The 13,392-nt window shown below is 57.1% G+C and overlaps 3 protein-coding genes across 3 annotated transcripts; 2 read left to right on the forward strand and 1 right to left on the reverse strand.

The window, feature by feature from the left end:
* Window positions 1-2,042: 2,042 nt before the first annotated feature.
* On the forward strand, window positions 2,043-7,041 carry P884DRAFT_255485 (uncharacterized protein). Its single transcript, XM_069440993.1, has 6 exons — window positions 2,043-3,320; window positions 3,412-3,444; window positions 3,534-4,360; window positions 4,455-4,721; window positions 4,831-6,330; window positions 6,411-7,041. Exons 1-6 carry the CDS (start codon window positions 2,534-2,536, stop codon window positions 6,969-6,971), a joined length of 3,975 nt encoding a protein of 1,324 aa, XP_069300563.1. The 5' UTR covers window positions 2,043-2,533; the 3' UTR covers window positions 6,972-7,041.
* Window positions 7,042-7,421: 380 nt separating this feature from the next.
* P884DRAFT_255487 (uncharacterized protein) lies at window positions 7,422-7,888 on the forward strand (the record flags this gene model as incomplete). Its single annotated transcript, XM_069440994.1, has 1 exon — window positions 7,422-7,888. A coding segment is annotated over one exon (341 nt), but the record flags the coding sequence as incomplete, so codon positions are not given.
* Window positions 7,889-8,532: 644 nt separating this feature from the next.
* Window positions 8,533-10,590, reverse strand: P884DRAFT_192501 (uncharacterized protein; the record flags this gene model as incomplete). The annotated part of the gene is made up of 6 exons (XM_069437682.1): window positions 8,533-9,479; window positions 9,552-9,785; window positions 9,864-9,918; window positions 10,059-10,244; window positions 10,364-10,397; window positions 10,472-10,590. 6 exons carry the CDS (start codon window positions 10,588-10,590, stop codon window positions 8,533-8,535), a joined length of 1,575 nt encoding a protein of 524 aa, XP_069300565.1.
* Between the last annotated feature and the right edge of the window lie 2,802 nt (window positions 10,591-13,392).

Raw genomic sequence — 13,392 nt, forward strand, 5'->3', positions numbered from 1 at the left:
TCTTGCTCGTCCCAACCTTGACCAGTCAGCGTAACGGTTAGTTATGGGATCTGTACGAATCCCTTGAAACAAGGCCCAAGACCGGTTCGCTCCGGCTCGAGTTAAGTCTCTTTTGTGTAGTTGACCTATAAGAAAGAGTCTTGAGTGCTTGTGTGCGAGGGAAGAGCTCGTGTGGCCAAAAGCTCCGTTCGCCTCCAGTCGATGAGAAAGGCGACTTTTTTTTTGGAACCTGGCTGGCCTCTATAATTACCCGATTAGCACTTACGTAGCCTGTAATCCCGTTTTCCGTCGTCCATAACTATTCCGTACACTAAGACGTGTTTTAGGCTGGAGGCGCTGGCCCATCCTGCGCTGAGTACGGATTAGTGTGTACGGATTACTGTGGGTTGGTACCTATGCATGTATGCACATACAAGGAGTGTATGCACCAGGAGAGTAGTTAATCCGTACATCAAGTAACCTTACGGATTAGTTACCGATCGCTGCACTGCCTTGGCAGCCCGCTTCAGGTGACCGCGACAAGCGGTTTCAGCTGCGACAAGATTTGCGCGGGAAAGAAAAAAGAAATCCCAGGATCGTCGACTGGGGACGCTGCTTGGTGCCGGGTTCTTCCCTGTCGCTGGTGTGTGCCTGGTCTGAAGTCCGTCGGCGAAGTTTGGACACCGCGAACTGTTGGGTAACTCCACTGTACCAAGCAGAGACGACGCACGACGCCGGACGCTTGAAGCCGTGCTGATGAGAATGGCTCCCGCCTCCTGACCGACATTCAATGACCACTCTAGGTTTCTAGTGTAAGGAATTCCTTCGCGCTTCTGTGACGTAGGTGGCTAGCCTCGTCACTCGTCGAACCTGTTTTTGTGCGTGTTGCTCGCCAGAGAAATGCTGATGCGGCAGGGTACAGTACATCCGTAGGGCCCGCTCGTATACACGCTGCTGCGAGTAATTACGTTCCTCCGGTAGTGTACCATGTACGTACCGAAACCAAAATTTACACAGTAGGGTCTCCTGCCTGCTAAAACAGCCGCTTCCTGGTGCTATAATACCAAGAGAAACAGGGCAGTAGGCGGAAAGCACCGTGGCGAGTCACGGGTTTAATGGTGAGGGGCAGGAGATGGAGAGCCAGACAGAAAAGGAAAACTGGAACCTGCAACCCCGGCGCCGCAAGCGCCCCGCAATTGTTCCGCACTGTGCGGGCGAGTCCTCATCCAATCTCGTCGCCTGCCTTGCACTACTCCGTACTTCGTACTGGCAGATGAATGGCCCTGCAGCAGCTTGGCCAGAGATTCTCCCTTTCATTCTGATGTGCTCACTGCTACGAATGGCCCTCCAACCCCCCGCATCCAAAGACTACATACAGTACATACACCAGCATCAGTGCTGCTGCTCACTTTTTCATGGGCGGGCTCTGTCACCCGACCGAGACTAAGACATAACTAGTGGGCTTAAGCCGCCAAACGCAAGGTTGGCCATGTAATAAATAAGTCACATACATCCAAGTCATGGGTGTAGAAGGATTTATGTGATTGCAAGGTAGTTACAGTACATTCGGAGTACCTTGGTGCACTGAACTGGGTTTCCCCAGCGCAAAGTGTTGGCCAGCGATTGCTCTCTGACGCAACCGCAACGGAGCCAGCAACACCAAAACGCCTCGCTGTACGCGTAGCCGTACCTGCTATGCATCTGTAATCCGGACAGCGCAAGGAGTCGAGGCGTGGACGAGAAATCGGTGGTGCCCAGCTTTCCGGGCACCGCTAAGCACCAAGCGGGGGGGTTAGTGCGGTGAATTGGCAGCGGACCCGCCGATCCATGCTGTTCTCGGCAAGCCGGCGGGTCGTCTCCAGCACTCACTCCCCCATCCTCCCTCCTCCTCCTCCTCTCCCCTGCAACCTTCGATCAGCCCTCTCTGGTCAAAGGCCGCTTCACTCGCTGCCTCGCTCACCGTCCAACGGAGTCCCATTGTACCCAACGAGACTCTTGTTCTCGTGTCCTCTACGGAGTACCTCGTCTATCTCGCTCTCTTCCCACCCGGGCCCCTTCTTCCCAAAAAAAAAAACCGGGTGGACCTGCGAACGAAGGTGAGGGGGGAGAACCAAACAAGCCCGGAGCGGCTGCGTCTCCGCTTTATTACCCCTAGGGACCCTGCGGATACGGGCAACTCTGCCTTTTTCGCTTGGGTTTTTGGCTCGCAGGTTTTTACGTCCAACCGCCCGCTGCCAAGAATCCCAGGCAGACCCTGCCAGCACGGCCCGCCTAGCCCGACTCTGCAGCAGTTTCGCAACCATTCCGTGTTCCCGTCGCCTTTTCATCGTCCGAACCAAACCAGGTCTCGTTCCATCAGGCCATCTGAATAGAGCGGCTACCGCATGAAGATCCATCCCCAGCGCCAAAGACTATCGTGATAGCCATCCAACATCATCCGACCCGTTCCTGTCGCCATCCGGTAGCCTCTCCCTTGCCAGCGCTGCTAACCGAGTCGGCCCCCCCCCCCTTCCCAACAAACACCGCGGCGTTCACGCCGCCTACCGCCGCAACGATGAGCGGCGAGTCTCCCCTGGCAGTCGTCGCTGCCGTCATCCGATCTCTCGCGACTGACCCGACGACGACTCCTCCGGCCGTTACCAATGCTTGCCCGAGCGTGAGGCTGCCGGGTCCGGACACCGTCGAGAAGCTCGAGCTCGAGCGCGAGCTCGCAGCCCTCGTCACCAGGGTACAGCAGCTCGAGGCGAGGGCGAACTCGGCTGCCACCAACGTCTTCCCCGACACGCCCAACGAGACGTCCGACTCCCCCTTCGCAGACGACAGGGGCCGCCCAAGGCCGAGGTTTCCGAGCCACCTCTCGCGAAATGGCTTCATCGACGAGGCACTCGAGGGGCTGCGGGAGCACGTCGACGACCAGTCGAAGCTTCTCGACAGCCAACGTCAGGAACTGGACGGCGTCAATGCCCAGTTGCTCGAGCAGAAGCAGTTGCAGGAGAAGGCCCTGGCCATCATCGAGCAGGAGCGCGTCGCGACCCTCGAACGCGAGCTCTGGAAGCACCAGAAGGCGAACGAGGCCTTCCAGAAGGCGCTGCGCGAGATTGGCGAGATCGTCACCGCCGTCGCCCGCGGTGATCTCTCCAAGAAGGTCCGCATGAACAGCGTCGAGATGGACCCCGAAATCACGACGTTCAAGCGCACCATCAACACCATGATGGACCAACTACAAGTCTTCTCCAGCGAAGTGTCTCGCGTCGCCCGCGAAGTCGGCACCGAAGGGATCCTCGGCGGCCAAGCCCAGATCGAAGGAGTGGACGGTACATGGAAGGAACTGACGGATAATGGTGCGTTTCTCTCTCCCAGCTCATCCTCCTTCCGTCCCATGCGGAGAGGTTGGGGAGGGGCCCGCCCAGTACTGATTTGGTATGTGAACAGTGAACGTCATGGCGCAAAACCTCACCGATCAAGGTATGTTTCCATCCACCCTCCGCAAACCCGCGGTCACTTTTATCTGTTGGAAACATATCCACTGACACGACACTCCCGTCCCCCCGCAGTGCGCGAAATCGCATCTGTGACAACGGCTGTCGCTCACGGCGACCTGACAAAGAAGATCGAACGCCCCGCCAAGGGCGAGATCCTCCAACTTCAGCAGACCATCAACACCATGGTGGACCAGCTGCGAACGTTTGCCTCCGAAGTCACGCGCGTCGCCAGAGACGTCGGGACCGAGGGGATCCTTGGCGGTCAAGCCGACGTCGAGGGGGTGCAGGGCATGTGGAACGAGCTGACGGTCAACGTGAACGCCATGGCCAACAACCTTACCACCCAAGTGCGAGACATCATCAAGGTCACAACGGCCGTCGCCAAGGGCGACCTCACCCAGAAAGTGCAGGCCGAGTGCAGAGGCGAGATCTTCGAGCTCAAGAAGACCATCAACTCCATGGTGGACCAGCTTCAGCAGTTCGCGCGCGAAGTTACCAAGATCGCCAGAGAGGTCGGGACCGAGGGGAGGCTGGGTGGCCAGGCGACCGTCCACGACGTCCAGGGTACATGGCGAGACCTCACAGAGAACGTCAACGGCATGGCCATGAACCTGACCACGCAAGTGCGTGAGATCGCAAAGGTCACGACGGCCGTCGCCAAAGGCGATCTCACCAAGAAGATTGGGGTAGAGGTTCAGGGCGAGATTTTGGACCTGAAGAACACCATCAACACCATGGTCGACCGCCTCGGCACGTTCGCGTTCGAGGTCAGCAAGGTCGCCAGGGAGGTCGGCACCGACGGCACCCTCGGCGGCCAGGCCCAAGTCGACAACGTCGAGGGCAAGTGGAAGGATCTCACCGAGAACGTCAACACCATGGCCAGAAACCTCACGTCACAGGTACGGGCAGAGCTGCCTCTCTCTTTCTCTCTCCCTCTCTTGCCTGCAGCATGAATCGGGTTTTTTTTTGTGCTCACAGTACCCTTTCACACAGGTGCGAGGGATCTCGACCGTCACCCAGGCCATCGCCAACGGCGACATGAGCCGCAAGATCGACGTCGAGGCCAAGGGCGAGATACTCGTACTAAAGGAGACCATCAACAACATGGTTGACCGACTGTCCATCTTCTGTAACGAGGTGCAAAGAGTGGCCAAGGACGTCGGCGTCGACGGTATCATGGGCGGCCAGGCAGACGTGGCCGGCCTGAAGGGTAGATGGAAGGAGATCACCACCGATGTCAACACCATGGCCAACAACCTGGTAAGTCTCGCGCGTCTCTCACTCTCACACACTCACACACACACTCTCTCTCTCGCTTGTGCCGCGTTGCGCGGCTGACGACGCATGTTAAACTGACGTGTCATTACAGACGGCACAAGTGCGGGCATTTGGCGACATCACAAACGCCGCGACAGACGGCGATTTCACCAAGCTGGTGGAGGTCGAGGCCTCTGGCGAGATGGACGAGCTGAAGAAAAAGATCAACCAGATGGTTTACAACCTCAGGGACAGTATCCAGAGGAACACCCAGGCAAGAGAGGCCGCCGAGCTGGCCAACAAGACCAAGTCGGAGTTCCTCGCCAACATGTCTCACGAGATCCGCACGCCCATGAACGGCATCATCGGCATGACGCAGCTCACGCTCGATACGGACTTGACACAGTACCAGAGAGAGATGCTCAACATTGTAAACTCGCTGGCCAACAGCTTGCTGACCATCATTGACGACATTCTGGATCTGTCCAAGATTGAGGCGAGGAGGATGGTCATCGAGGAGATCCCATACACCCTTCGCGGGACCGTCTTCAACGCCCTCAAGACCCTGGCCGTCAAGGCCAACGAAAAGTTTCTGGACCTCACCTACCGGGTCGATAGCTCCGTGCCGGACCACGTCGTCGGCGACTCGTTCAGGTTGCGTCAGATCATCCTGAACCTGGTCGGCAACGCTATCAAGTTCACCGAGCATGGCGAGGTCAGTCTCACCATCCAAAAGGCGACGTCGGTGCCTCCTGGCAATCCGGGAGAGTATGCCATCGAGTTCACCGTGGCCGACACCGGTATCGGGATCCCGGCGGACAAGCTCGACTTGATCTTTGATACCTTCCAACAGGCCGATGGCTCCATGACGCGCAAGTTTGGCGGCACCGGTCTGGGTTTGTCCATCTCCAAGAGACTGGTCAACTTGATGGGTGGCGATGTCTGGGTCAAGAGCGAGTACGGGAAAGGCAGCAAGTTCTTCTTCACCTGCGTGGTCCGTCTCGCCAACGAGGAGATCTCGTTCATCGCGAAGCAGCTCAACCCTTACAAGGGCCACCAGGTCCTCTTCCTCGACAAGGGCCGGACCGGGCACGGGCCCCAGATTGCCGAGATGCTCAAGGGCTTGGGCCTGGTCCCCGTCGTTGTCGATTCCGAGAAGAGCCCGGCCCTGGACAAGGTGCGCGGCCGAGGATCGGCTCCCTACGACGTCATCATCGTCGACTCCATCGAGGATGCGCGGAGATTGCGCTCGGTCGACGACTTCAAATACCTCCCAATCGTGCTCCTGGCGCCTGTGGTCCACGTATCGCTCAAGTCGTGCCTCGACCTCGGCATCACTTCGTACATGACAACGCCGTGTAAGCTGATCGACCTTGGCAATGGAATGGTGCCTGCTCTCGAAAACAGGGCGACGCCATCGCTGGCGGATAATACCCGCTCGTTTGAGATTCTGTTGGCCGAAGACAATACCGTAAACCAGCGGCTCGCCGTCAAGATCCTCGAAAAGTACCACCACGTCGTGACCGTGGTAGGGAACGGTGAGGAGGCGGTCGAGGCGGTTAAGCGCAAGAAGTTCGACGTCATCCTGATGGACGTCCAGATGCCGATCATGGTAAGTCTGGGGAGCGTGTGCTTCATCCACTCGACTTAAGCTTGTCCCCAAGACCCAAGTGCTGACTTCCTCCTCTACAGGGTGGTTTCGAAGCCACGGGCAAGATCCGCGAGTACGAGCGCAGCCTCGGCACCCAACGCACTCCCATCATTGCCCTGACGGCGCACGCCATGATGGGCGACAGGGAAAAGTGCATTCAAGCGCAGATGGACGAGTACTTGTCCAAGCCGCTGCAGCAAAACCACCTTATCCAGACCATCCTCAAATGTGCGACCCTCGGCGGGCAGCTGCTGGAGAAGAACCGCGAGCGGGAACTCGCGCGCGCCGCCGATGCCGTCACGGGCGGACGCCGCGACAACCACGCGCTCGCGGCTGCCTATCAGTCGGCGGCCGCCGCGAACAACAACAACGCCAGCAACAACGCCAGCAACAACAACTCCAGCAGCAGCAGCAGCAGCAGCAGCAGCAGCGACAATAGCAGTAATTCCACCGGACCTCCGCTCTCGACTCGCTCCGTCACGGCCGCCGAATCCCTTACCAGCGCGATCGATAGCCCGTCGCCGGTCACGGCGGACCAGGAGGACCCGATGGATCAGACGCGCAGCAGCCTCTCTGAACCAAACATTTCTACAGCGCAATGATTCTCTCTTGCAGGTACTTTTTTTTTCCTACATTAGCGCGAATTGTTGCTCTTGTTTACAATTTTTTTTTGGTTTATTATGCCGCTGTTGTCCAGCTCCCCCCGGCCCTGGTTAGGTGCCGGTTTTGCATCGGTTGGTTTGTTCGAGCGGTCGGGATCTGGTCTGGTTCGGTTGGGTCTGTCTGCTCTGGTCTCTGGGTTTCAGGGGTTGCGTTTTCTTCTTTGGCTTGGTTTGGGTTTTCGGGGTTGTTGTTACTGTTGTTGTCTGCTTGCATCTGTCGGGACTCACTGTTGTTATCCTGCCGCTTACATCCCCTCGGTCGAGCCGTTGGCTGGCGGACTGATAACTGCTGGCTCTCCGTTGCGAGGGCGGCGGCGGCGTCGTCGGCGGCGGCGGCGGAGGAGGAGGAGGAGGAGGTGGTGGTGGTGGTGGTGGTGGTGGTGGCGGCGGTGATGGTCTCGTCTCTCTCCTCGTCATGTCGTTTTGGCTGTTCTACATCCGCGCCTCGCCCGCGCTCCACACACGCACATCGTGCACGCACATCTGGGGCAACCCCCGCACTGTCTGGACTGATCTTGGCTTTTACGTTTCGTAACTGTCGTTGCATAATGATACCTACGCTTTTGGTTAGAAACTTTTTTCAAGTTGTTTCCTTGAGGGCTCCCCCCTTTTTTTTTCCTCCTGTTTCCCGCCTTGATGTTGGGAGTTGTGCCGAAGTGTGTTGTTGTTTTCTCGTTCTTGGCTTTGTTACGTCTTTCCATCCGTCGTTTTACTGTCCCGTTTTTGCTTAAGTCTCATGCGCTTCTCGTTGGCTTGACGATTTACGGTTGGAGTAGGCAGTTGGGTTACATAGCGCGAAGCGAGCACTGCATTGGGCATTTGGACTGCAGTCACACATGGGAGCGAATGGGTGGGCGGATTTTTTTGGGGGGGGGAGAGCGGGAGCAAAAGGGAGAAGAGGGGAGAGTACACTAAGGTGTGGTTGGGTTCGGCCCATGACTTTTCCTTTAGTCGGTTGTTTTCCAGAGCAATTCAAGCAAAGTTTTCACAAGTACGGATTACATGCTTCCCTGTCTCCGTATGTGCACATGCTCTTGACTTTGAGACTTCGGCTGTCCATCTGAATTACGAAGTGTCATATGGCCGACACCGTTTTTTTTTTCTCCCGGCAAGCCTGGTCCGCCCGCCGAAATAACACACATGTTACAGGCGTCATGAACTCGCGAGTAGAAAGTACCCGCGCCGCGAAGGGGGTATCCAATAGATGCGTAGAACAGCAGAGATGTACAACCTGCTAAGAACAGTAGTTGAAAGTAAGGAAACACTAGCTTCTCTGTGCTGTCGAGTATATTTCATGAACAGTCAGCTTCTAGATTGCCAGTGAGCGCTTCTGGGCGCTTGATGTCACTGGGTACGGCGGTCGACGAGCTCGCCTGCCCTCAGCAGGGCGCTCATGCCATCCAGATTCGAGCTGGGTTTCCCTCGCTGCGGTATCCCGGTAAGGTGTGGCGGACTCTGTTGTTGTTGTTGCTGCTGCTGCTGTCGTAATGCAGAGGCTTGATTAATTTGATACTCGTTGGTAGTAGAAGAGGGATAATGCGAGAGGGGCGACGCAGAGTGATGATGGTGATGGTAACCTTTGGGCGCCTAGTTCAGTAACACTGTACACAATCTCGATCGACCTTGAGAAGAGAAAAACAAGAGTACCATTAATTATCTGTCGACCCGAGCGGCTACTTGGTGACTGGTGCACAGGGCTCGCGTTATGGTTTTGTTCTTCGGTGGTTAGGTGAGTATTTGGGGGCTGAAGCGGGGCCGGTTGATGGCTGCGGAACGTAGGTTCGGGCCTAGAGTCCAAGAGGGCATGTATCGACAAGGGACCGTCGATTGATGGCCGGGGGAGGCCGAAGGGAGGGTGTGAGGACGAAGAATCATCGGGATAACGATGCTCGGTGGCGTTGGTCATTGGCGGCGAACGCGCATCGCCGCCACGATGGCCCAGCAGACGCCCCGGGCTGGCCATGATGTGAGCTCCGGGAAAACGATAAGCACTGGGGTCGCTTGGCTGGCGCATTGTGCCCGGTAAAAACTGGCCATCAAAGACGTCGGAGAGCGACGGCAGATGCCTGTGCATGCTCGACTGCTCCCGGCCTTGATCGTCGCGCTGGCTGGCATGACGGGAGCTTAGCAACGGTGACTGCTCTTCGGGCTCCAATTTGATCGGGGGCGAGCGGTTCATTGCGTGCTGCCGGTCCGGATTGCTTTCGGTGGGGGAGAAGGCCGAATCCTCGGGGGACGTGATGGATGTTGACGGGGCCAAGGAACTCGTGTACTGCGAATCGCTGGAGATGACCGAAGAGATCCTCTGCCTGGCACTGGTCGGCGGGCTTCCCCGGCGGCTGTCCGCGCCGCTCCCGCTCCGGCTCGTCCTCGTAGTGATGGCACCGGGACTGCCGCGACCTTGACCTCCATGCTCGGATAGCCTAACTCTTTTGGATGCATCCTTCTCTGCAACGACGGGAAATCTTGTTAAAAATGACCTCGAGGTTGACGTCAGTTAGGCAGCCAACTCGTACACACCTCGGGGCGGAGAGCCGTGCTTTGCCTTGAACTCCCGGAGATAGGCTTGGTACCGGCTGTACTGCGGCGTCTTCTTGTACTCGGCCAGGTCGACCAGGTATTTGTCCTTGATGGCTCGGGCCCGTGCCTCGAAAGGTTCCTTCTCCGCGGCCGTCAAGTTCTGCCAGTTCTCGCCGACCAGCTTGGCGATCTCCGTGAAGCTCAGATTACGGCCCTTGAGCTCCTCCCGCATTTCTTGGAATGGGCCGGTCAAGCATTAGCGGCGGGCTCACGGCTCGCAAAGGAATGTGATCATTCAGTGTTGGGGCTTACTGTTGGAGAAGAGCACATAGGCCGAGGGAGGTCGCTCTGGCGCGTTCTCGTCCGGCTGGACGTTAAAAGCATCAGCGCCGGAGCCGCATGATCTTGGGAGAGCAAGATCTAGTGGGTTTTCTTGGTTGGGACAAGCTTTCTTTGTTTTGGAAGGGGTGGAGGGGGGGGAGGGAGGGAGATGGTTGGGGGACAAACTTTTGGATGCCGTCGGTACTTCCTCTTTGTGACGACAGTACCAACCGTCTCTCGGGCCTCGGCTGCCGGTGGCTCTGGATGGATGCCATCCTGCAACTTGAGACCCTCGATTGCTGCCTGTGTCGGCGACATCAAGGACGCATCCGGTGCAATTCCGCGCGAGTTGGCTATTCGCCTTTGGAGTTTCTGGAGGAGAGGGGCATTGCCGTCAGTAACGGTCCGACTGTCGTCTCCCCAGCGCGCTCAAGCATTCAGGAAAAACGCCGTGATCTGCGCCGGTGTGAGGTAGCAGGAGAGGTGCGTACCCGCCGATGGCCCAACTTCACACCCAGCGCATCGCTGTCGAAGCGGAACTCGATCAGCATGAACCATTTCGGGACGGGGCTTGGTTGCCAGAGGCCGCTCTCACGTACAGGTCAGATTCGGTGATGTCCAAGATGGTCTCCCATGTGTCAAAACCCTGGTCGAGGAACGCATCCAGATACTGCGAAATGCCTAGCTCCCCAAAGATGGCCTCCAGTGATTGCGACATTCAGGCGAGTGACCTGTTTGCGCTGCTTGCCTCTCGTTCTTGACTGTACGCAACAGGACCTCTCCAGACGTGGACCGGGGGCCGGCTGGGACAGGCACTCGAAAGTCGGATCGTATCGAGGCCCCCTGAATGCCTGGATGACCGAGCCTTGGTGGGCAATCCTCTCCTCGGTGTAGACAACGCTCTCTCTCCCTCCCTCCCTCTCTCTCTCTCTCTCCCCTTCTCCTGGCCAGGTTCGGCAGCTTTCTTTGACGATAGTTTCACAGACGGCAGGACTTTGCTCCCCGTCGCTGCGCCTGTTTCGCTCGTTTAATTTGCTGCGCGTGCCAAACTATGTTTGCGCGTTTTACCGTTCCCCCCCCCGCGAGCGGTTGGACGGTGAAGTCACGGGCTTGAAAAAGAGGAGCGCAGCGCCGAAGGCGTCGAGGTCTGAGGCAGGGGAAAGCTGGAGAGGGGGAGTCGATTCCAGAATCAGGAAGGCGGTTGAGGCCGTGGCATTCTTGACAATGGAACCCGGCGGGAAAGGGGGGGGGGGGGGGGCTGGGCTTTTTGGTTTGGTGGGGTGGAAGTCAAGAGATCGTGATGACATGCCGAATTCAGCGGGCGCAAGACGGCCAGGGTCCTTGTGGTGGCGTCCACGGACGGCTATTGGGAAAGGGTACTTACAACAGTAATCCGTACACGGAACGGGGACGACCTAGCCTGCGCGATGGGGAAACGGGCCTAGCTGGTGTAACGGCAACCGGTTCGCCTCTGGGCAGAATGTCTGGGCGGCCGTGAATTAAAACGGGGACATGGGCCAGAGCCTCCGGTCTAGACTCATCTTCCTCACGAGAGAGCAGTTGCGAAAGGAAAGAACTGGAGCCCTCCGCCCTGCTGTGGAAAAGTCAGGGCACTTGCTCGTACTGGCAGTACATACATGGTCCCGTACCAGCCGGTTTCCTGTAACTAAAGTTTATCGACTGACACATTCTGTCCCGCCGGTGCGTGTTCCTTTGCTGTGCATGTCTCTTGTTGTTTTTGTGAGTCTACCGGAAAATGAGCAGCTCTGTGTGTTCACAAGGTTGTTAGAACCTGGTTTCTATTTGGTTCGCTCAGTTCGAGGGGCTCGGGAGGGAAATGCTATGCACCCTGGGTCATTGGAGGGCCAATTATTCGATTGGATGTATGCAGTCTGTAGTGTACGTACATAAGGTAACTCTCTCGAGTGGGTTCTTGTACGGCCGTTGGTTTCCGTCTGGAGTTGTGGGCACCAGATAGGATATGTACCGATTACAGCGTCATCGAAAAGCCGTCATCTTCGGAGCATAAAGTCCATGTCGCCTCATGGCAATCGGGAAATCCGATCGATCGAAGCGATGGAGATGGCAAAAACCGATGAAAGGGTTAGGAACAGTGCAAGTACCGGGATCCTTGAGCCTTCGCGCACTGGCGGTGCTTTCCCGATTTGGGAGATCGACCACTGTCCCAACATCCCGACACCAGACTCGTAGCGTCCTGCAAGGCAGTTATTTCCAGAGGCGGAGCGGTGTCGCCTCTAGTGTACACTAGTGTAGGCCAGCCAGAGGGCCGCGAGGGCGGAACAACTGGCGGACGATACCGAGTATGTAGTGCGGGAGAGAGGAGGGAATTGTGACCGAGACTTTTCTGGAGCAGGCACATATGAAAAACGTACGATTCCTGGGACGTTCACGGCGCTATTGGACCAATGGGCGCCTCCCCTACCCGCCGGTTTCCCGAAGGGGCCTAGTAACATCGCTGGAATCAGGGCAGGCCAATCCCCTGTCCTGTCAATGTTCGTGCCCGTTCGGCAGGTGCGTCCCCTGTATCCAGCGAAGGCTCTGGGGGAAGACGGGGGCCCTGTTCTTCTGTGCCCCAAACATCCCGTGAGTACACCGACATCAGAAAAGGGATGCATCATTTTCTCCTCCTACACTCCATTACTACAGGGCTGAGGCAATCGTGGGCTGACTCACTAGTACCGAGTGGTCTGCGATGTTTCTTGACCTGCGTGACTTGCTTGTCGGTTGCGCAAGCGTGCGTGGGGAGCCGGGCCATCGCGGCGGGGTGTGATTGATGTCGATGGGAGCGATGGGTTATGGTGCCAAGCATCGACGTTTTTGCCCTGTAATCGATGAATCCCGACGAAACAAGAGCACAGTGCCTCCCCTCACGCTTAATTGCCCTCCCTGCTGCATTTTATCGAGCCTTCACGAGACAATTAGTTAGCGTCCCGGTCATTTGACAACCCCCTGCCGAGTTATACGGGGAATCAGGTACACTAACCATGCAAGCGGTAGAGAGTCGCATCCCCCCGACTGCATCGAGGTGCTGTTGAAGAAACGGTGCTGTTCCAACTTGTAAGTGAGGAATTCCGCGCATCCCTGTGCACATACTCCATCGGCCGGCCAACCTTACTACATACTTTGAAAGTGCTTGGTGCATTGCCTGTACTGGGATTGAACCGGTGCTTAGGGCGGGAGCTTATAGTAGAAGTGTCCAATGCCGGACGCCATTGCCAATTTTCAATCTATGTATGTATAGTTAGTCCACAACCTTGTTACACAACCGAGTAATCCGTACAGTAGCGCACCTGTCAGCCTCGCTGAAATTTGCGGTTTCGGGCCTATGGCATTTCCGAATTTAGCATCTCTTGCGCAACGCACGGTTATTAGATAAATGCGTGGTGGGTGCTGTCATTCTCTCACGTCACTGCTTTCGCTCACCCTTGGTGGACGGACCTCCCAGCGCGAACGGCATGTAAATTTAAATGATTGCAATCACATGACTCTGGTCCGTACA

This window comes from Thermothelomyces heterothallicus (assembly GCF_042370625.1).
Source record: "Thermothelomyces heterothallicus CBS 202.75 unplaced genomic scaffold P884_scaffold_3, whole genome shotgun sequence".
NCBI lineage: Eukaryota > Fungi > Ascomycota > Sordariomycetes > Sordariales > Chaetomiaceae > Thermothelomyces > Thermothelomyces heterothallicus.

Coding starts and splice junctions, on each gene's coding strand:
- P884DRAFT_255485 (XM_069440993.1), top strand. CDS start 2,534: ATGAGCGGCGAGTCTCCCCTGGCAGTCGTCGCTGCCGTCATCCGATCT. Junction 3,321..3,411: donor GAAGGAACTGACGGATAATG/GTGCGTTTCTCT, acceptor GTATGTGAACAG/TGAACGTCATGGCGCAAAAC. Junction 4,361..4,454: donor CCAGAAACCTCACGTCACAG/GTACGGGCAGAG, acceptor CCTTTCACACAG/GTGCGAGGGATCTCGACCGT.